The 25,343-nt window shown below is 49.1% G+C and overlaps 10 protein-coding genes across 10 annotated transcripts; 6 read left to right on the top strand and 4 right to left on the bottom strand.

Moving 5' to 3' along the window:
* Positions 1-183: 183 nt before the first annotated feature.
* Positions 184-2,957, bottom strand: HO173_007355 (uncharacterized protein; the record flags this gene model as incomplete). The annotated part of the gene is made up of 3 exons (XM_037309259.1): positions 184-702; positions 840-1,605; positions 2,788-2,957. The coding sequence occupies 3 exons, from the start codon at positions 2,955-2,957 to the stop codon at positions 184-186; spliced, it is 1,455 nt and encodes a 484-aa protein (XP_037163719.1).
* Positions 2,958-4,300: 1,343 nt separating this feature from the next.
* Positions 4,301-5,543, bottom strand: HO173_007354 (uncharacterized protein; the record flags this gene model as incomplete). The annotated part of the gene is made up of 3 exons (XM_037309258.1): positions 4,301-4,820; positions 4,912-5,296; positions 5,456-5,543. The coding sequence occupies 3 exons, from the start codon at positions 5,541-5,543 to the stop codon at positions 4,301-4,303; spliced, it is 993 nt and encodes a 330-aa protein (XP_037163718.1).
* Positions 5,544-6,168: 625 nt separating this feature from the next.
* HO173_007353 (uncharacterized protein) lies at positions 6,169-7,350 on the bottom strand (the record flags this gene model as incomplete). The annotated part of the gene is made up of 1 exon (XM_037309257.1): positions 6,169-7,350. The coding sequence occupies one exon, from the start codon at positions 7,348-7,350 to the stop codon at positions 6,169-6,171; it is 1,182 nt and encodes a 393-aa protein (XP_037163717.1).
* A 239-nt stretch (positions 7,351-7,589) lies between these two features.
* HO173_007352 (uncharacterized protein) lies at positions 7,590-7,838 on the top strand (the record flags this gene model as incomplete). Its single annotated transcript, XM_037309256.1, has 1 exon — positions 7,590-7,838. One exon carries the CDS (start codon positions 7,590-7,592, stop codon positions 7,836-7,838), a length of 249 nt encoding a protein of 82 aa, XP_037163716.1.
* Positions 7,839-8,161: 323 nt separating this feature from the next.
* On the bottom strand, positions 8,162-8,732 carry HO173_007351 (uncharacterized protein; the record flags this gene model as incomplete). The annotated part of the gene is made up of 2 exons (XM_037309255.1): positions 8,162-8,398; positions 8,478-8,732. The coding sequence occupies 2 exons, from the start codon at positions 8,730-8,732 to the stop codon at positions 8,162-8,164; spliced, it is 492 nt and encodes a 163-aa protein (XP_037163715.1).
* Positions 8,733-9,414: 682 nt separating this feature from the next.
* On the top strand, positions 9,415-12,803 carry HO173_007350 (uncharacterized protein; the record flags this gene model as incomplete). Its single annotated transcript, XM_037309254.1, has 11 exons — positions 9,415-9,615; positions 9,668-9,781; positions 9,849-9,992; positions 10,042-10,424; positions 10,473-10,680; positions 10,732-11,348; positions 11,404-11,435; positions 11,486-11,778; positions 11,827-11,908; positions 12,534-12,548; positions 12,610-12,803. The coding sequence occupies 11 exons, from the start codon at positions 9,415-9,417 to the stop codon at positions 12,801-12,803; spliced, it is 2,283 nt and encodes a 760-aa protein (XP_037163714.1).
* Positions 12,804-13,637: 834 nt separating this feature from the next.
* On the top strand, positions 13,638-13,874 carry HO173_007349 (uncharacterized protein; the record flags this gene model as incomplete). The annotated part of the gene is made up of 2 exons (XM_037309253.1): positions 13,638-13,774; positions 13,823-13,874. The coding sequence occupies 2 exons, from the start codon at positions 13,638-13,640 to the stop codon at positions 13,872-13,874; spliced, it is 189 nt and encodes a 62-aa protein (XP_037163713.1).
* Positions 13,875-14,294: 420 nt separating this feature from the next.
* HO173_007348 (uncharacterized protein) lies at positions 14,295-14,622 on the top strand (the record flags this gene model as incomplete). The annotated part of the gene is made up of 2 exons (XM_037309252.1): positions 14,295-14,364; positions 14,438-14,622. The coding sequence occupies 2 exons, from the start codon at positions 14,295-14,297 to the stop codon at positions 14,620-14,622; spliced, it is 255 nt and encodes an 84-aa protein (XP_037163712.1).
* A 2,885-nt stretch (positions 14,623-17,507) lies between these two features.
* On the top strand, positions 17,508-17,762 carry HO173_007347 (uncharacterized protein; the record flags this gene model as incomplete). The annotated part of the gene is made up of 1 exon (XM_037309251.1): positions 17,508-17,762. One exon carries the CDS (start codon positions 17,508-17,510, stop codon positions 17,760-17,762), a length of 255 nt encoding a protein of 84 aa, XP_037163711.1.
* A 4,396-nt stretch (positions 17,763-22,158) lies between these two features.
* On the top strand, positions 22,159-22,700 carry HO173_007346 (uncharacterized protein; the record flags this gene model as incomplete). The annotated part of the gene is made up of 2 exons (XM_037309250.1): positions 22,159-22,166; positions 22,298-22,700. The coding sequence occupies 2 exons, from the start codon at positions 22,159-22,161 to the stop codon at positions 22,698-22,700; spliced, it is 411 nt and encodes a 136-aa protein (XP_037163710.1).
* Between the last annotated feature and the right edge of the window lie 2,643 nt (positions 22,701-25,343).

Raw genomic sequence — 25,343 nt, 5'->3', positions numbered from 1 at the left:
GGCTCGAATACGATCCCCACCTGGCCTCGTTTAGCTCTCCTGGAGTAAGACAGCGTATAATGAGATCGCGTGTTTCGAGGTATCGTGTAATTGCTCATAAAGTCGTAGACCTAAATATCCAATTTGAAGGAAGACAAGACCGTAGAGACAAGACTGTAGATGCCAACCATGGTAGTTTCGAACCTATTGCCCGTCCGCAGTCGAATAAACATCTTCTCCATATGTCTCATTCAAACTCACAGCCGTAACGATAATCCCCGCCTGCATCCGCACCCACGTATCGACACTCATACCGCCGTACTGATCAAACGACATTCGAATCTGTCGGACACCCCTGTTCCAAACGCCATAGCCGCCGTAGCCCGAGTGCTTGCAAAAGCATAGAATTGGTCTTTCTTGGCTGCTTCCGCCACCGACCCCGTAACCGGGCAAAGTAGTGTTGGGCCAACGTCCACACCAGCTATCTCCGTGATCGTGTCCGGAGTAGATAGAGTGCAGACCAGGCGTGTCAAGGAGCGCTTGCATGAAGGGAATGGCCTCGGAACCGGTATTGGAGTAGCCTTGTTGAGCGAGTGGGACGTCCTCGTTGAGGCCGGGGTAGTTGGGGCCAGATACTTTTGGGTTGGTCTGGGCTTGAAGATCGACGAATGCGAGGGTGGGTATGTGAACGAATGCAAGGGATGGTAGAGTCCCGTATTGGCTCTGGTAAGAGGTCAGTGAGCGAGCAATGGTGTCTACAGTCAAAGTCTAGGTGGTAGGTAGAACGCCTCCGAGGCAGGAATAGAGATTAGGAGGCTCCGAAGAATGGGGGAGGAAGGGGTTGGGGAGGAGCAACGCACCTGCAAGTCAGCTTGGGCAGAACGATACCAAGAGACGGTACCATTGGAGACATAATTATCGATGTTGTCCACATTAGCCGGAAGGCTCTGATACTCTGACCCGCCGCGAGAATCAAAGAACCACAGGAATGCCACAGGTGTCTGACTACTTCCCGTCGAGTTCAGAGGAAACACGGGTAGCACGTAGTTTGTCACACCATCCGTGCCAGCTGGACCGTGCTGGGTGTAAGCACTCGCATATTTCTTCTCTTCCGCATAAAGCGCCTCGCGGCTCAGGTTGTATTTCGAGTCATGATTACCGTACGTGCTGGCCCAACTGTAGTCTCCTTGAACAAGCGGCGCCACTATCTCATCGACATATCCTGTGGAATTGAACGCGAAAGTGTTCTCCCCGGTGATGAGATCGCCGTTCAAGACGACAAAATCTGGCTGCTCTTGAGAAAGAACTTGGCGCATGAGGGCGGCGGAATTCATGTCTGCTGGGATGCCAAAAGTGCTTTCATTTTCACCGTAATGGAGATCTGAGAAAACTGAGATGTGGAAGGAGTAGTCCTCCGCAAGGTTCAATTCGGCCTTGCAGAGGAGTGCAGAGGAGAGAACCAGCAGAGAGAAGAACATGGTGAGCATGGCTAAGAGCGAGAATAGCAAGCAAGACGATGGTAAAGGAAGCCATGGCAGGCATCTTCCTCTTTTCATCTCCACACCAAATGGTGGTGATGCGTTCATGTGACTGCTACCTTCTTGTTCGGATGCCGGTGATCTTGACCTGCATTCCGATTAGACCAATGCAATAGGCGGACCTACACACGCCCTACTTCTTGGCGACCGATTCGCGACTTGTCTCAAACGGTCTTCCATGTGGGCGATTGCAGGGCATATGGGTGAACCTTTTAACGTCATGGACAATGGAGTTATGTTAGCAACCAGGTAAGCAGCAATAGGAGATGGAGATGAAAGAGGTTGAAGCAGACTTGAGCAGAGCGAAGACCTCACGACTTGGAGATGGAGGTCGGCATCAAAAAGTCCGAACGCCAAGACCGATCACGTGATTGCATTAACAAATGCCCTCAAGATATTTTCGGAAAATTCTATTAGATCGCAAGGAGGTCAGTTTGACTCAGAGTATATCTGAAAGACATAGAATAGGTCTTCGAAAGAGAGTCGCCATATTGAACAGTCGAAATCCAGGGACAGTGATTCACGATGAGCCAAACGCATTCCCCATGCAGCCCTAGTAAGATGCCCTGTTGACAGACTATGCAAAATACAGTTCCTCTCTGACCTCATCCTTCTTATCCTCACCACAGGCCCGTCCTCCACTCTAACAACACTTGTATCGCTGTCCCCGGACGTTTCATTCTCGACACCCGCCAGCTCCATTTCTTATACATCCTATTTGGCCATCTTGGCTTGAAATATAGAAAGAATGGCTTTGATGTCCTTGACGCTAGAATGCGGGAGATATATGCGGATGTTGTGTGTGATAGATTTAACCTCCGTATCTATAAGCTCAAAGTACATAGTCTGAGCGTGTGATCGTAGGGAGGAAACCCTACCCGCTTGCCAGCCATATCCTGGGACTGGACAGCGAACTTTATTTTCAAGGAAGTCAGTGACACTCTGCTGTGTTGAACTCGTGCAGCAGTATCGTTGCCCATTAATGATTTGGTTGAGCCGATGCTCCAAGTAATGAGTCCTGAACGAGAAATGCCCCCCCGGTTCTTGCTCAATCATGATCCCGATGTGCAGAGACACAACCCATGCGCCATCATACTTCTCCCAAGGATTTCTTGACGATCAGACGTCAAGAGCATCGTTGACGTCTCGATGAGGTTGCTTCGCCATGTTGATGATGGCAGTAAGGGATGAGTTGATTGCAAAAGGACCTTGGTCGAGATGTATCAGAAGACCCTCTTTTCTGAGCTTTTGCGTGTGTTTGTGGAACTACTCCTTTGAGGGTCCATCAGCCAGCTCCATAAACCGGTCAACAGGTTCGTTCTCCCTTGGCACATCTCCCATGAACTCTTTGAAAGCCTCCTGCTTTGCTGGATCCTTGGGACAAGACGCGGAGGACATATCTGGGGTAGCACTTGGTTGGCCGCGCTCACGCGAGTACATGAGAGGCTTTTAGTTGTCGGCGACAAAACATGTCTCCGCCCTTTGCCGAAGCGCACATCAGATTGACGAGATACACCCACGGCATCTCCACTATGTGACTGGCTACTGAGTCAGCCTTTTATCAGAATAATATCTGCCCCGAACAGCTTTTCGACTTTCTCAACAATGACCTTCTGACCCTCGATTTAGACAGAATGGCACCCAATCTGTGGCTAATGGCCACTCAGTCAGGCTCTCATATCTCTCCATTGTATCATCAGAAGATCAAAGGCCGAAAGATTGTAATCACAGAAGATCCAGGACTGCATCTCGTCTGGAGTGACAATCGAGTCTTCATCAAGCCCTTTCCACCGTATCTACACTCTTATACCTTCTGGGCAAGATACTCGACCGAGCTGAGTTCAACATTCTGCCCGTTCACATCCCGACTTCTCAGGATATTAGAACCGGGAGTATCACCACGTTAGAGGTACGGTGAGCTACGCCTTACCCGTCTGAACCTTTGGTCCAAGATATTCCTTGACGGGTGGAATTACGAGACGGTCCATCGTCAATATTCTTAATACTTCCAGCGCTTCACTGCTTCAATGCTTTTCGCTTCCGGCTTCTTCTCGGTCGTTCTGAGTGCGCTTCAAGTGGAGATGGCCGTTGAAAGCGTTTGGATGTCGCATCAATGGAGACCCTTCCGGATTCTCTTGAGGGTATTCAGCATTATCAGTCTTACCCTGGTTGGTGCCCCTGCTCCGGGCTTTTTGCTATTAATTTCTGGGAATTTTTTTGATGGAATTGGAATACGCTCTCACCCATCGTCAGAGATTATCTTGCGAAAGAGAGACTGTGGCGAAGAGGATGTTGCAAAAAGGCTGGGTACTGACGCGTGATAGGGTATCGTTGCTGCCATGTTATTGACAATTTTGTTGAGATCCCCCCCCCCCAGACCGGATCCCTTGAAAGTCTGGAGAAATTGATCCATCTATCCTATATACCTTCGACATTTTGTTCGAGAAAAGGAAGACTTAAGGAGCAGAAGCCGGGTAAACCTTGGCAATACAGACGCTTCTACAAATGTTGCTACAAGATATAATAGACTGCGCTTACATGTTTTGATGTCTATGCCGCGTAGACCATAGTCAACTACTTGAAGACAATAAATATCCATTTGCAAACATAGTCCTTTGCAGTGAACGCAACGCAAAGAGAATCTTAAACTTCAGTAATGTCTCCGTATCAAGTGACAGCATCATGTCTCGTCTACCATGTAAACATACAAACATACGAGCCAGCCAGCCATGCCGCTTTCAATGCTCCCGCTCCCAAGACCCCTATCAAACTCCCCTCAAGCATCAAACCCCCTTCTCCCCCCGATTGATGCCCTTGACGATCCCCACCGCCGCCGCCGCCGCAAACACTCCCAACCCGACCATCTGCACCGCGCCCAAAACTCCCATCCGCACCTCCCTCCGTCCCTTCCACCCGATAACCGACCCCGTCTTCACCCAGCCGAAGGCGAAAAGACACACCACGACTACAGCAATGCTGCAAAAGAACGCCAGGAACACCTGCTTCCGCTTCACGCAGAGGTAAGGGATGAGGGGGATGAAGCCGCCGACGAAGTAGCCGGAGGCGAGCGTGATGCAGCTGATCCAGGGGGAGGAGGTTGAGGGGGGCGAGAGGTGGTGGTGGTGCTCGAGCAGGTAGGTCGTTCGCTGCGCGAGGGGGAGAGCGCAGAATTCGGTGTGGAGGGCTGCGGTGAGGGCGGGGCTGTGGTAGGGAGACCAGATCCCCTTGACGAGGGCGGTGGTCTCGGCGGGATCGTTGAGGATCATGGTTTCGATCTCGCGGCGCTTGCAGTCGTATTCTAGGCTGCGAAGGGTCAGATGTGTCGCAAGAGGGGCTTTCGAGCTCGTAGATCGGAGAGGGTGCAGAGATGGAGAGGGATGGAGAGGGTGCTTACGAATCGCTCTTCGAGCCCAATAACCCTCCCAGACCCATTGAGATTGCCCCCGCGAACAGCTCCGCCAGTCCACCAGACACAACCACCTTCGCATTCCCGTAATCGGTGAGACCTGCAGCGACGGCGAATGGTACAACAATGCCATCGGAGACTCCGATGACGGCGTCCTTGATATTGCTGGGGCTCGGTCTGAAATTGCGGAAGCGATGGAGTAGCGACATTTGTTGTGTTGGATCGGGGGTTGGGTTTGGTGAAGATGAGGTGGTGGTGGGTGCTTGTGGAGCGAGGGTTTGGGATTCTAGCTCGATGCTGGTGGAAGGTTCCATGGTAGTGGTTGAGTTGGTTGTTGTCTTGGTGCTGTAGGTTGTTGATGATGAGGTCGTCGCTGAGTGTTATTGTTAGAGAAGTCAAAAAGACAAAACTAATTGGTCAAAGACCAAGATAGCTTCTTGAAATTTGTGGGAAGACGTCGCTGGGGAAATATCGGAACGACATCACCGTCGCGGCTGTGCTTTTACATAAATCTTGTCGGGGTAAAACATACAAGGCTTAATGCCGTTACAGTTGAACGCCCGATCATCCTCCTTTTCCGAGCTTTGATGCTCCTGTTGTGGCCACTGATTGCAATGCATGATTCTTGGACAAGCGTAGCAGGTCTTCCAAATTTTGTGTCGGGCGTTGTCACTATGATGGGGATTGAGTGAGATACGGAGCAAAGGATTTGCAAGACACTTCAAGGGATTTCAATATTTGTTGGATAATGGGAGCAGGCCATGACATGGTTTTAGAACAACTCTTTAGGTTCGCGTAAAGGATTGAATGGGAGGGACACAAAGTAGAGATTCAGAAGGGGAAGTGCAAATGCGGGAGCAACAAAGGCGACCAATCAGAGCATTGGTATTAGTCAGGTCATCGGGATGCTGACACCAATGAGCGCAAAGGCAGTTGTTTTATACATGACGGCTATATATTTATGGACAACCTGCGGCTGTAAGCAAGGATAGCTACATAAAAGAAAAGAGAGTGTGAGAGCTCAGGATTTGTGGACGTACCTGCATTTCCCACAATCTTGGGACATATAATTTGGCATCTATATGTATGCTCTTTAAATCGACGCTGTATCGAACGCATCATGTAGAGCTGCAATGTATGGATACTGTCAGGGCCTGTAGCCGACAAGCGATGAACCTGGGGTACTCAATCTGGGGTGCATGCGAAACCTGAGGCTTTATCCACGCTTGGCAGTTGGTACCATCTTCACTCTTTTCGTAGCTTCGCCAGAGCCGCTGCCATGCCTTCACTCAGACCTTCCTTGGCATTGGCGAATGCTTTTGATCGCGGCTCACTCTCATTAGCGTGCGCCTTTCTGCTTGGGCTCATCTCCATTTCCTCTGCGGCCGCCAATAGGAGAGCCTCCTCTTCATCTTCACCAGGCTCCCAAAGTGGGACTTCATCCGCCGGTCTCTTAGGAGGTCGTTGCTGCGCTTTCTCAGCTGTACCAGGTCTTGGCTCGGGTGCATCCTTCATTGGAGGTTTTCCAATCGGTACTGGCGCTGAGTCTCGGCGTTGCTCGTCACCTGCATCTTCGAATAAGCTGTCCTCCCTAACCAGCCCTACAGAGCTCTGATCCCTAGGTAGCCCAGCTGAGGTTTCCTCTCTCACAACTCCAATACCCCTCTTCGCCGCCTTCCTCACCCTAAAGTTCTCCCTCACAGTCCCAACCCACCTCTGCACCTTCTTTTCTCCCCAGCCGGTGATCTCTCCAATCTCCTCTGGCCTCGCGTTAACGGCAGCTCTCACACTTCCAAACGCCGATACCAGACTTAGAGCGTCCGTCTTGTTGATGCTTCTCGGCACGGTGATAAATTCGACGAGTTTCTCTGAGTAGCTCGTAGCTTGATGGGCGCGTATACTCGTCGGCGAAGCATGCTCGTAAGATTTGTATAATTCGAGATATCTCCCAGCCTCCTGTGCCGACCAACACAGTATCAGCGTGAGATTATTGATCAAACTCGTCTTGCTCAACTCCTTCAAGCTCTCTTCATGATTCTGAATGTCCACCATCGTCAACAACACCCTCAAGTTGTATTTTTGCCCAAGTGCTCGTATACGAGAGTAGATATATTCAGGATGCAGGCGGTGGTATTTTAGACTGAGGAAGAGAGCGCATGTTGTGGCGCCGAGGACGTAGTCAGCGGGTATATCACCGTACTCCCAGGGAAGGGAACGGATGTTGTTGAGAATGGGATTGCCCTTCTGACGAGTGGAGACGAGGATGGAAGAGGGCGCGGAGCGGGAGGGCAGGGCTTGAGGTTTGGGTTGTTGAATCTTGGGGGTTGTGGTGGAGGAGTTGGTAGAGGGGCCTGGGCCATGGTTTCTCCGATCGACAGCGTCTACAATGGCAGCGAAGTCGGCATCATCACCGAACTCGTCGTCCATCGCCGGCGTTATTTTGGGAGATAGGGAGGGTTGGATCTCGTAGAAGAGAACTAAGCGCTGGGTAGCGGGGGTGATTTGACTACCTGATCTTGGCGTTCTTGCCTTTCGACTTATCATTTGCAGTCTCCCTCTACAACAGCACTGCAAAAGACGGCAAACACACCCTTACGATCCTACAAACAATTGCCACGCCTCCAAGTTCTATTCTCTTCCAACGTCCCGCTTTTCCTCCGCTCACCATGCCTTCCCTCCCTTCCCTCACCAGCACAGACAAACCCTCCACCAGCGACACCTCCATTGACAAAGAGTCCGTGACCAAGAACGTCTCCTCAGCGATGGACGATGCGAATGAAAAGAGCGGAAGCTCTGCTGCAGCGGAGACTAAGGCTGGTGTTACGCAAACTGCGTCAGAGGTAGAGAAGGCGGCGAACAAGCTGTACGAGGAGAATATTGAGGATGAATACGCTAAGAGGGAAGGTGGAGCTTGAGGGAAAGACACGGAGCACTATATGTGGGTAGGAACAGCGTTTGTGGGCTAGTGAGAAGGAAAGGCGAGGGCACGCTGGGGAGCTGGTTGAGAAGGATGAAGACGATACCCTGCTCAATCATAGACGCCATGGATAGCAGTCACCACTGTTAGCTCAAACGACTACATAAACAAAACAAAGAAATCGCCATCGTCAAATCGAGTCAACACACGCTCGCGGTTGCTTGTTCATCATTGTCATGAGCAATAGTAGTATATGTACTACCAGCTGAGCTGCGATATATTCCCACTTCAATCTTGCCTAGCCTCTTATCCTGCTATCATTCAGTGTTTCAACTCTCCCTTGCCCTTCATCTCCCTTGCAACATCAATCGTATGCTGTACCGTCTTCCTCGCCTGTTCCCACAGCTGGTCTGACGTCTTCTTCGCTTCTTCACTCCCTTCTTCAATCTTCGGGTACGGCCATTCAAAGTAAAATGTCAGGTAGAGGTCTGTCTCATCCTTGCCCTGGGAGATGGTATTGTTGATGAAGGCGCCCGTGTCAAGATTGCGAAAATCAACCTACCGGAACCGGAGGCGGTCAGTTTGGGTGGATAGCACGAAGCTCGTACAGGCGGGCAGCTTCGGCTCACAAGCGTACCTTCCAAGGTGCACGAATGTCCATGTCCTCGACAACTTTCCCACCCGGTGGGCCCATGCCTTCTCTGAACGTCACCGTCCTCTTCATGAACTTATCCGTCTCTTCGAGTACCTCGCAGGCAGATATGGGAGCAACGAAAAGCTCGGGCTTGCGGCATTTGACTTGCATCACTTCCCAGAATTCGGCAAGTGTGAGAACGGGGGAGGCATTGGGTGGATTGATAGGGTAGGTTTGGGATTGGTAGAGAACAACCATTGTTGCGGCTGCTGTTGAATATGAGTTGGACGTGGCAGATGATGATAAAGGATTTGAAATATTTTGGAGTCCACAATCTTGTACGCAAAGACAGCGTGGTCAATTGGAGTTGATAGGTCTGAGAGACCCAGATATTATATCGCGATTCTTGTGAAGCTATTAGTCTTTTCTCAAAGCAAACCTCGGCCGTGCCTGGATTGCTCCTCTTCGCTTATGCGATCAGAAGATTGAAATTCCTGCCGGCGAAGTAGACGCCCCAAGTAGGGCCTAAGTAGTACGTTGATGATCACATTGATCATCTCTTGGTGTCTGTCATTGCCCTTGATTGTATTGCTGCCGAGAGGCGTAACGTAACTAGCTCACTAGCCATACTGACCTCGTAATTATACCTCGCTCTCTGGCGGTTTGGCTCTTGAAGTCTTATCTTCGTAAGACTCAAGAATGCGAGGAAGTCAATTGAGCTCTTGGCGTGGGGGAGAAAGATGACGCTAAATCTAGAAAGGTTAAACTCTTTCTCATAGGGCAGAATACCTATGTTTTGGACGTCATTGCCTTCTCAAATCCGATGACAATCCGGGCTTCGCTTCTTTATATCTAAAGTAGAATAAATACTTTTCCTAGTGGTATGTGTATGGTATCACTGATCCATGAAGCCTTGAATGAGCCATACACTCCCTACATCATGATTACCAGGAAACGCATGTCAATGAGATCTAATGTCTTTTCCACAGCTTCTTCCACTAGTAATAACATTCCCCTGCGAAATGCCCAAAAACATTTGTTTTCTACCTCAAGACCGTCATTGGCTTACACGGACACCGTGTCAAATCTGAAAATTGGACAACATACACGTGTGATCTTTCAGGGGTATACTGGAAGGCAGGTAAGTCTCATCCCTGATTCATCCCAGAATGTCTTCTAAAACGGACCATAAGGCTACCCAAAATGCGAAGCAATCAATTGAGTATGGGACCAAGGTTGTCGGTGGCGTCACACCGGGTAAAACTGGCGAACATCTTGAACTTCCCCTGCTGCCGTCTGTACGAGCAGTGAGTGAGACCTTCTCCGCCCCTTCTTTTCCTCGCGGCAGGAAAGAAAGATCTGATTGTGCCTCAGGCCAAAGACCAGTTAAGGCCGGACGCAACGGCCATCTATGTGGCTGCTCAGCAGGCTGCTGCAGCCATTGAGGAGGCAATCGAAGCAGAGATCCCGCTTATTGTTGCTGTTGCTGAACACATACCCTTGCACGACATGCTTAGAGTACGACTTTAATCCTCCTTTAAAACTTCTTGGAGCTGAAATATCCCAGGTTCAATCGATGTTGAGGTCACAATCGAAATCACGCCTTGTCGGCGCAAATTCACCTGGCATGATTTCTGCGGTTGGGAAATGCAGACTTGGCTTTCATCCTCTACCAACCTTCACACCAGGGAGCATTGGTATAGTGGCCAAATCTGGCACTCTAAGCTATGAGACTGTTGCATCTACTACGCGAGCTGGCCTTGGTCAGAGTCTTGTCATTGGGATGGGTGGAGACCCTCTTCCTGGGACTGACTTTGTTGATGCGTTGAAGGTTTTTGAACATGATGTTGATACGAAAGGCATCATTCTCGTAGGAGAGATAGGAGGAAAGGCCGAAGAAGATGCGGCAGAGTGGATCAAGGAGTACCGGAAGCGCACGGAGAGACCCAAGTGAGTCTGTCTCTCGTTTTTAAGCACTGAATTACTGACGCAACAAAGGCCGATCATGGCACTCATTGCAGGGGTTCAAGCTCCTTCTGGCAGAGTCATGGGCCATGCTGGGGCTTTTGTTGGCGCCGGTGAGATGACAGCAGCTGGTAAAGTGCGAGTGCTTGAAGATGCTGGAGTTGTGACTACGAACCATCCGTCAAAGTTTGGTGAAGGAATGAAGCGACTTCTGGGTAGTGAAGCTCACTGGATACCTTCTGTAAGTGACATTCGGAATCGAAGACTAAAATTCTGGAGCTGACCCGGGTAGTCACCATCATCATTGGACAAAACCCAGCAACGAAATATGCACACTCTTCGAAGACCTGCGATACAGTCTACAGGGAATCCCGCTTTTGTCCGGCGGCGAAACATTCACATCCCAGAATCCCGAAGCTTTGAAATGCTCGAAGACCTCGGGGTACCAATCTCAAAGTCCGAGGATCCTGAGAGTAGGGATTATTTTCTAACCCTAGCAGTGGACAGAATAAACTATACCCCATGTATCGTTACTTCATTCTCCATTGGAGGCGAAAGCCCTCAGCTTCACGCGAAAAGTTACCCAATGGCCCTGGACAAGGTTGAGGATGAATCCACGTTGTCCTTAATAGCTTCGGATCTTAAATGCAAAGAAGAATCGTTCGACTCATTGTCGCTCTTGTTGTCCTCTCTCATCGACATATTTTTCGGCAAGGAAGCAACCTCTTTGTCTACAAGGATATCGCGTAATCAGCAAGGAGAGCTCGCTGTGGCACGAGCAGAATTTAGCTTTGACGATGCCGCAATTAGAAGCGGTAAAAGAAACGTCGATCTCCAAGGAATGCGAGATACTAGTAACGAGGTACCGGAAGAGGTAGAGGCTGAGAAAGACGGCATCGTTTACATCAAGTAAGATTGTCTCGCCTCAGAGCTACGGTAAATATGTTGAGCATCGACTGTCTAGACTCAAGGGTGATGGCGTCATTGGTACTTTAGGTAAGCCATGCTGAATCACTGCTGAATCAAGATTTGACCACACCTCACAGCCAACGGTGCCGGTCTCGCCATGAACACCGTCGACGCCATAGCTGATCTGGGAGGCAAATGCGCTAATTTCCTCGACACTGGCGGCAAAGCGACGAGTGAGACCGTCAAGAGCTCTTTCAGAATCATCTTGAAAGATTCAAGAGTAAAGACCATCTTTGTCAACATCTTCGGCGGACTTACTCTCTGCGACATGATTGCCGATGGCATCATGCTCGCTTACAAGGATCTTGGAATCAAAGTGCCAGTGGTTGTCCGTCTGAGAGGGACGAACGAGGAAATTGGGCAGAAAATGGTAAGCAAGCCTGAGCCACGAGTGATGAAGCATACTGAAATTCCTCAGATTACGGAGAGCGGGCTTTCCTTACATGCATTTGATGACTTCGATGAGGCTGCTAAGAAGGTCATTCAACTGGCTAGACAAGGTGACTGAGGTGCTATGTAGCCGTTTGACCTTACAGTGGCCTACTCAAATTCTGTCCATTTTTTCAAGCTACTAAAACCAAGCTATATCTTTGTTATCAATGGCTACATATAGTTCGTTTCCTCTCGAAGCTTCGACTCTTGGCCGGCAGAAAGCTGAGACCGACGTTCAGTGTGCGGGTTACCCTCCTTCAAACTCGAGTCTTTTCTATATATATACTTGAACATCTACTCATGGATTTACATCTATGTTGGTGAGAAAAGTAGCCTGTCTAAGAGCATATACCAATAGCCTGGGGCGTACGAGTTCATTCTCAACGACATCCTCGGTATCAAAGGAGACGTTCTTTCACCCTTTGGAGTGCTGTGCGGAATGAGGTGCAGCGTTGGGTGGCTAAAGTGAGGTGTTGGCTGCCAGTACTTTGGGGAACGCCGCAGGACCGAACAATTCCTACACACCAGTAGGACCTTTTGCGAGACAAATGCAGCATTGCATGAGAACACTAAAGAAAATTCAGCAAGTGTTCACAACTGCTCGACTGTCAACAATGATGTGCGGAGATAGAAGTGGCTTTTGAACCGATACACTTCTTTAACGACTGCATGACGACTAACCATCATTCGTAGATCTCATCTCTTCGCGTAAGTCTTTCACCTTGCTGACCCCTTTTTGCGGTTGAGAACCCCACTGACCTCACTACAGAGAGAGCGCTCACGCAACTGTTGCCGCCGTTCCAGGGTTTGGTGCCCCCTACCCCGCTGCCATTAAGGAGAGCAGCCGCTCAGATCGCGCTGGAACACCGGTCTCAGACCCCCGAACTAGACCTGGGCACACTGCAGGGCGTGCCAGGCGTTCAAGCGCGGGCAAAGAAGATACACGGGCAGAGGGAGGAGTGAAGAGGGAGTGGGGAAGGAGCCTGTGAGGTGGGGTGCTTTGTGGGGTGATACAACGACTATATTGACTTTTGAATAGGGGGGTTTTCTTCTTATTTTTTGAATTTATCTCTACTTTCTTAGGATTTTAATCGAAATGCGGAGAACCCGAGTTGTACCTCATGGAAGGTGGCATTAATTTTGCTCCCATCTTTACCACCATTCATCTAATTGGTTGAACGCTTGGACATAAATTTTTTGAGACCAGAAATCCAACAAAGAAACAGTGCACTGTCCTACGGGTATCTTATGTGAGGCTTTGGTTCGAGTCTATATTCGGAAACATTTCCTCTATTGTCATGGAGACTGTGGAATTAAGTTACCCTCCAAGATTTCTTACCTCCTCAAATACTATGTGATTAGCCCTTGGAGCAAGGGACCGAAGATGAGATCAATGACTCTGCCGAAGAAGAAGAGGTTTGTGCCTTTCTCAAGCTAGAATTTCCTGGACTCGCTTCTTCAGCATGCATAAGGGCGCTTCTCTTTTGAAATGGGGGTAGCCCTATCGTCTTTCTTGTACACACCTACCACCCCTTAACTGTCATGGGCTCTACTGGTGCGGTTTAGAGATCTGCCCACCGGGTATGGGGTATGGAGGAAATGAAACCTGAGCCAGTCATGAAGCTCATCTGAACTAATCAGGTGCGTCCGCATGATGTATAGACGGTGAACCTCTTTGGCTAACCCAGCCAAGGTGTTTCCGCCTACGACAGAACGTCTAGAAATGCTGAGGCGCTACTTGGGTTCTGATACATACATTTATTGCATATTGTGAGCGTCTTTGACAACGCCACGCTCATGGAACTGTTTGCACATCAGTACCGACTGCAAGAATTGGAAGGGTGTGGGGATTTTGCAACCAGGTTGGCTCGGCGACAGCCACATTGCTCGATGGAACTCAGCAAGAGGAGATTTGGGCTGTGGTATCTCATGAAGTAAGTAGTTTCTAACACAGTCGAAACTGGACTCTACTGACAATGTAGGAAATTGACTCCAAGGAGGGCCACACAAGCAGCGAATGGATTTCCAAACTAAGTGAAGGGGTCCGCTGTCTCAGCAGCGAATGGATACGAAGATTAGGTGGGTCGCGCGGAGACCTGCATTAGCGCCATTTCTCACATTATTCTTCACCTCCCTTCTTCCTCTTTCTTTCCTTCAATACTTACCATCCTTCTTTCCTTCCACCCACACATCCACAACGATCTTTCTTTGCTTTCATTGCTCTCAAACACTCATTAAGTATTCCATTCGATACCCTGCTTCATTGCTTCACGCGTCCGAGCGAAACCCGTTCCTCAAGCCTGTCCCTTTCGCCTCATCGTACCCTGCACCAAGAAAGCGAGTGTACCGCTCGCTTTTTCTTGTCATTCTCTTGATCTAGATTCTTAATAGATCTCTTATATTTAACTATTAGCGTTAACTAATCTAATTCTATTTTTATGAGATGCCCTCACCATGGCGATTGCAATGAAAGTCAAAGACCGCAGCCTCGAAAGACTCAATCTCGTCTTTGCTTTTGATCTTGGTACACATCGATTTCCTTGGTTGCCGCATTGATACTTGGGAAGGTACCAGGACGGCTAACATGGCCAGTCTAGAAAACCTTGACCCAACGCTACTCGTCTGGCTCCTCGGCTTAGGGTATTCGTTCGTTTCCTGTACCATTGGGCCACGCTTCCTTGCGTCAAAGATGCGACGCATTGTTGCAGAAGTCTATCATTCTGAACCCGCCTTCCGTTTCATTTCGCATCGAAGCTCACGACCATCCTCAAGCTCAAGCTGAAGACCCAAGATCCAAACAAGATAAAGTACATCATCCTGGGGAGAAGTTATGTCAAGCTGTGATTCGAGTCGATATTCGGTAAGGTATCTTTCGATCGCAATTGACGGCAACATTCGTAGTTTCCACCAGATGATCATCCACCTTGGTCGCCGACCGAGCTGACCGCCGCATTCCTCCATTGCGCCCACCATCGGCCCCGAATTCAACGCCACCTATACGCTATTCCTACTGCTACAGACTACCTGAATTGAAATTTCTCAAGACTGAGTTCTAGGTGACTATCGTTAGTCTGCGCATCACCTGCTCGTGCAAGGTTCTTCTTAACAATGCGTTGGACTGCTTCATGCTGTGGGCTCCACCCAGAGATCATTCCGGTACCGCGAACATATCAGTTTCCCTACTTTTGTCATTTCTGGAGGCTTCTCAATGGATGAGTGGACACTCTTTTAAAATAATCTAACAGATGCCTATTGTCATCAAGCTGGATTGAGCTCGTCTAAGCAATATTTCCGAGTTTTCTGTTCATTAATTCTACAACTTTCTGCAGGTACCTGCCTCGCGCTGCCACGAGAACGCGTTCGACGAATAAAACCGCTCACCTTGTTGTCCTGAGAATGGTCGAAGATCTCATTGCGGATGAGTTTCTCTGTTCGAAAACGTCTTGTTTATCAGACTACAACCTCCGATGTCATCCAGTCCCCGGATAGTGGGGACGGCGGTTGGACCGTAGGCAAGCCGAGAAGATACCGAATGTTCTCATCACGAAAGGGTCTCGATTAGCATAGTTCAGGCCCTAGATTACGCGTTGGAGCGCATCCAAAGATTGTGGCCTTTCTCGTTGCTTCAACTCCCATCAATCGATGAACACGCTGCGATCACGGAATAAAAACCTCAGCATGAAAGGTAGTGTTGCCAACTGAGATTTGTGTATATATCACCGATGACCTGACTATAGGAATTCTCGTGCTGGCAGTCACTACAACACTAACTCTTCACAATTACATGCACAGAGACTAGCTCCTCGATTCTACATCCTCGGTCTTCATACTGACACTCTTCCCCTCTCCACACGTCTTCAACCCTCTTGACAATGTTCTCAATTTCAAAAGCTCTCTTGGTCACCAAACCTCTCTTTCGTTGCCAGTGCTAGTTTTCAATCATTGCAGCTTCACCCACAAGCACAGAAAGGCGCAGCCTTTCGTAAGCTGAGGATTTACAACTATGCGCTGCTCAGGCTAACGAAGCTGTAATTGAGCCGCCACAATGGCGACGATCTTCCTGGCGCGTGCAAGTCATCATGCTCAACACAGGGATGCTAACGAATGCAGTGGTCGATCCTGGACATGAGAAACGTTACCGATGCTCACGTCATTGCGGCCCAGAAGTATTCAGCTCACGTTCGACAGTGTCATTAAGGTGTTCGTTCGCTCAGCTGCCTGATGATGATAGGCCAAGCGATGAGTACATCCACCTGCTCGTACATTTTGACACGACTTACGATATCAACACGTACAAAGAGAGACCGATGACGGATCTGACTCTGATGGCTTTTAGTCTGATATCTGTTGTCGTTGAAGATTTGCACATCTGAGTCGTGACTCATACTTTGCGCAAATTACATCAAATGCCGCAAGATAGCCAAGGGAGAAGAGAAGAGAAAGGGTACTGAGGCTGGTACTGGTGCTGGTGCTTCAACTGAGAAGAAAGCGTAAGTATTACTTTCAATCCCGCTTACTCCCACTGACGTTTCTAGATCTTCCTAAGTGTTGATGAGACCATCTCTTCCTGCATTCTCCTCTCTTCCAAGCCCGCACCAATTGAAGTATTTCGGAGCTACCATAAAGTATGATGGAGTGTCGGGATCACACTGTACCCTGCTTTCCTCCAAGGGGATCCTAAATTTTGATTATTGCAGCTTCACCCTCAGACATAGATAAAGTACCCTTCATCATTCCGTTGTCTCCTTTTTTTTACCTGGACTTTCCTTTTCAGCTTGTTCTCGGACTTTTGTTCCCAGACATTCAAACAACGATCTCTACAATTATTATATCACGTTTTTCTTTCCTCTCTAGCTTAGCTACCGGGCGGACAAAATATAGATATACTCAAGTCGAGTTCAAAGCAAAAGAAAGAGCTTGATCCCAATAACTGGTTACACTTCGAGTGCAAACAGCAAAGAAGATGCCATCTAATGGCATTCCAATTTTCTTAACAGTTGTGTTCAGGTTCATTGCTTCCGCAGACATGCTGGTCGTCTGAAATCTGGGAAGTAGGTCAATGGCTACCGTCCTCACAACTCTTATGCTCTCAGACATTCTCTCAAACTATCCTGGATAATTTCTTTTCGTCCGCCAACTACTTTGGTCGTCTTATGTTTATGCTTGTGAGAGACAGAAGAAGATCAATAGGAAGCTGCAGTGGCTCCCGTGACCCTCGAGCAACTAACACAGGCGCGAGATCTGTTTCTGCAGCCACGCGGATACCTGGACATGATCGAAAATATCATATCTCGCGCGGATCAAGACGGCTACTACTTCAGAACTTGAAACTCGCTTGCTCCAGTGGGAATTGCGGCCACATTGTGCTCGTATCAGCGCTCTAGTAAGTCATCTCTAGACCGAGTCGCCCTTCACGACTTGAACGTCATCAAAGCTTCTGACGCCAACGAAGAGAGACTCACTGCAGCCAATCACAAAGGTCCGAGGCAATGAGAGCTTCGGATATTTCTACCCCGTTCCGAGGTGACTAGATTGTCATTCAATTTTACATGGGCGAAATGGTCTAGACGAAAGCAATCGGGCAAAGGCGGCTACATCTTCATATCGGTGCCTGTGCAACATACAGGGACATCCAAAATGACCTGTTCAACAAACCTCCTGCAAAGGATGTCTCCGGAGAAGCAAGATATGAAGGGCAAAGGCAACGTAGATAAAGATCAGATGAAGCTAGACTTAGCAACCACACGCCACCAAGAGTTCGTCGCGCACGCTCACTCTGTGGCTCAGGTCGACGATGATATTGCTCAAGAAGCTATTTCTTCAATAGCACAAGCTTTAAAAGAAGCAGTGGAGCACCCGCAACGGATACCGTCGCTGGCCGCGCAATCAATCCCTGGTTATGATGGGAGTGTATCCGTCTAAGCCAATACAGAGGACTGAACTATTACAGCAGTGAGTTCGTCGAGCTATCTGAGAAAGGTTAACGTAAATCCAGAGCCTTCATGGAAGCTCAGCAAAATGGACTTGAGTCACCGTTTGCTACCCACGCGAAGTCCTTATTCTACCTGAGCCCCCAACTGAAGATAACTACTTTTCACTATCATAACATCAGGTGGGTAGTCATTGTTATTATGTTGTTCTATCTACTGAAGGAAAGTGCTAAAGGGTTGATTCGCTAAGCAAATTGCCGATGCAAATGACGTGATCTACAACAGCGAGGTCAGTGGGAGCATTGTGGCACAGGGAACTGGAGGTCTCAACGTTCCATACTTCTACACTCCGCTAAGAGACGAGGGAAATTCTCGATAACGTTGGAAGTTGCGTACTCGAAGCAGACTAGAGGGACGACTGATCTTGGAAACGACTCAGAGATCATTTATGAGATCTTCAGATACATTGACAAGCTTGGAAAAATGAGGGATGATTAGCTTGAGATGATGTCGAGGCACATTCATCTTGCTCAGAAGGCCTCTTCTTGGAGCCTTTCTCAAGTTCAATCTCTAAGAGGATTCACCTTCCCCAGAAGGCTCCTTTTTGGAACCTTCTCTCAACTACGACTCCTCACCGCAATAAGCAAGAACTTACTCACAGCCTTCCCTCAACATCCACAATCCTTCCCTTTATAATTTTCTGTCAACCAATTCTACATCACCGTGGGCCTCGTGGAGGTCTCTTGAAGGTGCTCAAGCAAGATTGCAGGATGTGTGTCATATCCGTTTGTCATGATTCTCATACCGTTACATCATTGGTATTATATTGTCCTTGAAGCTGTCGGAAAAGACAACATTGCCTCTTCCACCGTTCTGAAACAACACTATGTATCTCTCTGCCCCTTTTCACTATCGTTCGAATCACCTGAACACTCGATCGTGACCCAATTCGGGGAGTCACCCCATCCATGCTACATCACTCGTATTCCTCTGCCAAATGAGGCTCTTGTGCATAGATGCGCCCTTTTCTTCGAGACCGAGGTCGCAGCTGTTATCCACCTTCTTCCGTCGTGGTAGAGTCACTTCAGGATTCACTCACGCTGTCTTAGACCGATGACGAGCTTACTGGATCTAACTTTGAGCGCCGAAAGATCGAGAAAGACTCGTCCTTGCCAAAATCAAGAAACTGGAGGGAGTGAGAGACCGAACGGATAACAAACACCCTGGCAGTCACTCCGTCAAGGCCGAACAAAGTGCAGCCGTGCTATGTGAATTCGAATGTTGTCACCGAGTCCATGACTCCCTCAGAATGAGGCAGGATTTCATTGATCTGACCCGCTCATCACCAAGATCCAAACATCTGAACACGCCATACAAATGGATTGGTCCTGGAATATGATGGCTGCATTGTGTAACCTTCCCTTTGTCAACAAGACATACTTTCAGTGAAAACCCTCTTGTCAATTTGTCCAGACAGGAAGCAACGTCTTCCTCTTGTCATCGTCGGCCACGGAGGAATGGTGTCCACACTACTCGATGTCATTGCTTGTGAGGAGAGCCCCGTCCATTCATTGCTCCTACCGAAATACCCGGCCAAGAAAGTCAGAGCACTTTACCGCAGAAAAACACGCTATTACCAGTTGGCGTTCTTTATTATATTTCTCACTACAGCCAATCAAGTATGAAGACAGATTAAAGGAAACTTCTTCCCTCGTGGAGAGACTAAAAAACGGGTAGAAAACGAGCTCACTACTTCCAATGGCAGACCTGATTTGTCGGAAGCGACCCTAACCCTAACCCTAACGACTCCATCCACTTCTACCTCAACCCTTACCACTCTACCTCAGCCCTCACCACCTTGCTAGCAGTGCTCTACCATCTTTCATTCTTGCTTTGTCCTCATCCTAGTTGCTAGCAGTCTCATTCTTTTATTATAGCTCAACTCACGCCTATCAACTTTGACCCTGAGGTTAACGAAGTATACTTCAACTTGCAGTTGACCGGAGAGGAGGATAGGCTTGATATTTTCGCTGTATTCGAACTTTATGCAGACGATCCTGTCCTTAATTATCGTGCGCTCCGCTCGCACTTCAGAAAATATTTTATGTCTTACTTCTTCGAGCGTAGCGATACAAGCAATATTAGAACTTGAGGCCCTAAGATTTCAACATATGATCGAACTACTATTGTCTATCGTTCCGCAAGACTTCAAACTGCCAAATGGTGGAAGCTTCCTGAGGGCCTCGACATTAGAGATGATCATTCGCTTCACAAAGCCGGGTGCTGGACGATAATGCGATACTTCGGTACCTCACCAGGGTGTGGAAAGTTGACTGACACCGTACGTGGCTGTCAATTACGGCACCACAAACCTTACAAATGGTCTCGTGGCCGTGTTTTGGTTGGTGATGACGGGAATGCTCGGTGGGAGCAGGTGAAGATGGCTGGGGGGGTTTGGTGGTGGAGGTGGCGAAGAGTCAAGTGGCGCGTCGCAAGAGTTAGGAAAAAATTCTCCTTGCCGGCGAAAACGTCATCTCTAAAACCCGTTGGTTGATACAACGTCGAGTGGTCGCTGGCATGAATTAGCTTGAATGCTGAGAATCAAGAGTAAGTGGCAGGTCCAAGGACAGAATGACCTCACTTCTGACATCAACCACTCATGCGTTGAAGTCCAAGCATGCTGCGGCCGACAGTGCTACCAAGGATTGCCCAGTCTTGCGTCAGCATGGCGGAAACCTCTCGGGTGTCGGAACTTCCCTCAAACAGATATCTGCAAACTCCATCCCAGAAGCTATCGATTAAAATGGGACCCGCAGAAGCTGTCGAGATCAAGACGAAAGACACCGAATTCGATCGGAATGACACGATCTCCTGGATTTGAATTTCAAGATTGCCATCAACGGTGAAACCATTGTCTACAATAGTTGGCAACAAGATCACCGCTATGTCGTCTCGTCAACATCATCGAGTCACTGCTCGCAATCCGTCAATTCAGAAATCAACACGCCCGCGGCTTCCAACAGTACCGTTAGAAAATCCTATTTTTATGGATTTTCAGCGACAACCAACACACATGCATGCGGTGGAATTTAGTTCTTCAAGACCTAGGCAAGAGGACTGAGAAGGGCTCGAAGATTCTTACGACAGCAGGCAAGAAGGCCACGTCTCCAGGATCTCTGAAGAAGAACCCTGGCAAATCTTCTCCACTCAAGGCCTGCAGGGACAGGATGTTTGGAGAAACAGGCAAGCAAAGGCGGCACCCGGCACCAGCCATGGGGCCATGCTCTTGAGAGGGGGGTAGTGTTACGAACGTACCCTTGACACACCACCAGCCCTATGGCCTAGTGCCTACGGAGGCATCTCTACTATATCATGCCTCCTTCCCACCTATATAGTTCGATAGCCTTATTATCCCATCTACCTCACCCATACTGGTACACACCTATGCTGGTCCTGACATTATAATAAGGCAATTCCACTCCGTCTACTGGTTTTTCGAGAAAAGATATAAATACGGTCTCTCTCGACTGCAACTTGAATTTAACATAGTCCAAGTTTGACAGCCATCGCTGGAAAGGAGGAGCACTACTGGATGATTCCGTCTTGTCACCAAGGATCACTTTGCTTGACCTAAGACCACCAAATTGGTATTTGATGCGGACAGTAAGAGAAGCACAACCAACTTCTCACTCAAGATCGGACCATTCACCACCTCCACCGCGAAGTATGTCCTGAAGACGACAATACCATCCAGCTGGATTGTTCTGCCCAACCGATGTCAAGGCTCATTTCAAGTCAGACTGCCTAGGATATATCATTGATCGAAAGACCGGAGAATCGCAGAGTTGGAAGCAAAAACCGCGGTGGTTGCATCTTCCACCCGACCCACGAGGGAGACCAGGAACCGACTCTACTGTAAGAAACCCGAATCCAGTAAGGTCAAGAGCTGGGAGGACTGGAGCGGAGAACAAGAGGAGGAGGAAGCCAACGTTCGCAGACTTTGAACTATCAGAAGACGAAAGGAGTGCTGCCTTGAAGGAGGAAAAGACAGGGTCTGTTCTTTCGGACCTACATCAAAGTGATGAGCGCGAGAAAATTGGGGAGGGTCGAGTTGTCAAGCTGAAGAAAGAGAGAGCTATCCAAGCAGACCATGCGGAACTGCGTCGCAGCCGTTGAGTACTGCAAGCAAAGGGGTTCTCTACTTCCCCACCTTTGGTCTGTCCTTCGTCCCGGTAGGATGGGAAGGAACGTGGCGCTTTCTGTTGTTGAACTATACCTGAAGGTAAATGTGACACAATGGACAGATTTTGAAGGGATTTCTCTCTGTTGCCTTCACCAGGAAGCCATCTGCTGCAATACGCTGGTCTTATTAGATGTTCGAGGCCAAAATGCAACGGTAACATCCACTTCCGTTCCGTTCGAGATGGACAAAACTCTGGCTCAATATCATCGAGACGACCTCTGACGTGTTCGCCAAGTGTGACACGATCGCTGGGCAGTGGCGTAAGTCCGCTTACCGTCGAGAAGATCGAGGAACGATGGTAAACATCTAGCAATGACGCTTTGGGCCACGCAAAACTTCTCAGCTCCCCCATATCTCTATGCTAATGGAACTCCTCCACCTATCGACCTGGGCCATCTCAATCCTCGCGAAATCTGCGATCGCATCGTTGAGGTGCATATGGCTATGGCCTCAGGTGCCGTTGGTCGCTTCCCCGTCCCCTCTGTCAAATTCGAAGCCGGCGCGGCACCCAAAAGGATAGCAAATGACATCGCGAAGGAAGTTGCACAGAAGAAAACCAAGGAAATGAAAGCCGAAGCACGCAAGCGCAAGCGTGGTGGTGGAAGGACTGACGAGTATGTCACATATTCGTGTACTGTGACTCGACTTGCGACTGGCAGAGAAGCAGCAACGATCTCGCTACATTAGAGAAGTCTTACTTAACTGAAAAGTTGACGCTTGACAGCCATCCGTCAACTCCTTGGCGCGCAGGATTTCTGACATCAAACAAATATACACGACATGGTTCAAAGTCCAGAATCATATCATGGGGAAGCCATTGAAACAATCTCAATCATGACGATACGCGATGCCGGTTCTGAAGGAGTTACACCATGGGCCTCGTGGGCGATACGACATTAGTAAAAGAGAGCAACTGGTGCAAATCAAGAAGCAAGAGACAAGCTTAAGAGCAAGGCTGGTAGACTCGAGCGGAAGCAGTTCGCGGATTCCATTCGACAAGAGATCACTGATGAAATCACCACTCGTCTCGAAGCGGGACATGAGGATCGGGTAGCAAAGGGAGTAAAGGCCAAGATTGACGCATTCAGCTCCATCATTTGATAGACTCTTTCGCTATGGTTACGACTTCCGCATCTTCACATTTCGCATCAGATACGTCGATCAAGCAACGGCCTTTGCCATCTCTTCCGCCCAGTAGCACTCTGCCCTCCGCCCTCTCCGCCAACGATCGTAGGTGAACGACGCCGCAATCCACGTCAACGTTCGCCCGAACCACCACTGTACAGCCTAGACGTACGACCGCAGTTCCGATACCCGCCACGATGGGGGTCGCGCGATTCGAATGCCCGCCTAATTCGACGTATGCGCTTTGGAGAAGGGGAGGGAAGTTGGGGTGTTGGAAGCGTAGGAGGAGGGTTGGTCGGTGCAGAGGTCGGTGCGATGAGGGATATCGGAGCTGGTGAGGGAGTGGTGGAGTGCCGCGGAATAGCGGACTCTAACTCCAACATCGCTGGAGCGATGAGCGGTGGGAGCTCGGCTGGAGCCGGAGTCGATGATGGAATGGAGGCAAGCGAAGGTGATGGCGGTGCGTGTTGAGGTTGGGGTGAAAAAAAAGTTCGGCAGTCATTCTGACTCCCGAGACACGCAGAACTTTTACACATATCATCGATTCAATCAATCAATTCTGTCGACTAAATCAATCCAAGTTCTTTTGAAGGGCATTGTCAGCATCATTTGCATTAGGTCTGATGACCCATTTTAAGAGGAAAGTGCGAGAGCTAAGAGGGATTGCGAGATAGGAAAGTAGGCTGGTATAGCACATCTGGCTGTTAGGTGGGATGATGTCACAGGAAGACTTTGTGTGCACCGCGGTGCTCGTGAGATGGCGGCGTTATCGAGTGGGAAGATTGGGGGCTTTGGAATAGGTGGGGGCATGGATGATAGAAAGTGATGGCAAATGGGAGGGGGTTGTCGAGTGGGGAGGTGGGTCGTACGTATGTGTTGTCAGAAAGGCCATTTGTAGGAGATGATGGTTTGCTGAATGCTAGAGTAATACTTCTTTTAGCTTAAAGGTTGACAGGTAGCCGTACGCTTCAAATTCCTTTGTGTTTTTTGATGAAAAGTATTCTTTGCCTTCAAATCTTCGCTGTTCTCCCAGTTTCGCAAGTAAGTGAGCAGAGTCTATGTCAATGACGTAGTAGGCGCACTGTTAGATGCCAAGAGCGATATCGAGTTATAAGTGTGAGAAGAATTGTTGGATTCCAGGACCGCCTAAAAGAAGACACTTTCCAAGGCATGCTATCATCAGGTGCTAGGGATGTCACAGGAGCCTCTTATCTCAAGACTTAGCATGCACGATGTCATGAGACTGCGTCTCATTTAGCACTGCAGCACTGCCCGGCGTCAGTCGTATTGCAAGGGTAACGCTTCCATTGGCTGTAGTACGTAGCATGCAGCTCTGAGCTGCAGTCATTATCTCGTGCGAGACTCAACATTGGTCTTCCCCAACACACTTCCTGTCCGCTCCCACACAGGCTACGCTCAATGATTGCTTTGCATAAAAACCAGCCGGTATCGGTAAAGACAGGGCCAACACCAGGTCACGCAAGGGCAAGGGAGAGAGCAACGGCTCATGGGAGAACGCCATTGCAGGAGCTGGTCAAGCAGATGGCAGGGAGTTCGAAGACCCATGGAGGAACCGCTGCGACTTCTTGTAGCGCACTTCGATCGTGCGCCGTCCACGGTCATGCGATGGCATATGACACGTAGCGAGCGGTCCAGGTAAGCCAGGTAGTCCAACGGAATCTTCGTTCGAGCGCTTGATACGAAAAACGAGGAAGATGAAAGATTGTGAGAAAGGATGAGACTTTTGGAGGTGTGGAGATTCAATTTGTTGGGCCTAGCATCAAATGCTTCGGATAATGCACCCAACGGGTACGGGCCGCAGCCCGGAGTAACGGGAGATAAGGAAGCCGGAGGACTTATCCGCTCCTATTCTGCAGCTGAATTTATTTTTTATCACGAGGATTCTACCACAGACCCTGTCGAAGCCGCTCATCACTCAAACCCGGGCAAGATCTTCGTTCCCTCAGCCCTCACGCCCTCCAACTCCCCGCCATCAATTCCCAACGCCTCCAATATCAGCGGTGCAACCTGCGTCGTAAAGACCCTCTGTGTGAACTTCTGCGCTTTTGTGATTCGAGGACTGCTAACGAAGCAAGCTACGTTCCTGTCGTCGGCGCTGAGACCGCCGTGCTCTTCGACCTTCTTTTTGGAGGTCGTGTAGATGATTCCGACCTCGGGTTGTACGATGATGTCGGGTACGAACGG

The sequence above is a fragment of the Letharia columbiana genome, assembly GCF_014066305.1.
Source record: "Letharia columbiana isolate WasteWater2 chromosome Unknown Sc0000024_s0, whole genome shotgun sequence".
Lineage (NCBI taxonomy): Eukaryota > Fungi > Ascomycota > Lecanoromycetes > Lecanorales > Parmeliaceae > Letharia > Letharia columbiana.
The sequence above is the reverse complement of the archived record's forward strand: the minus strand, read 5'-3'. Positions and strand labels throughout refer to the sequence as shown.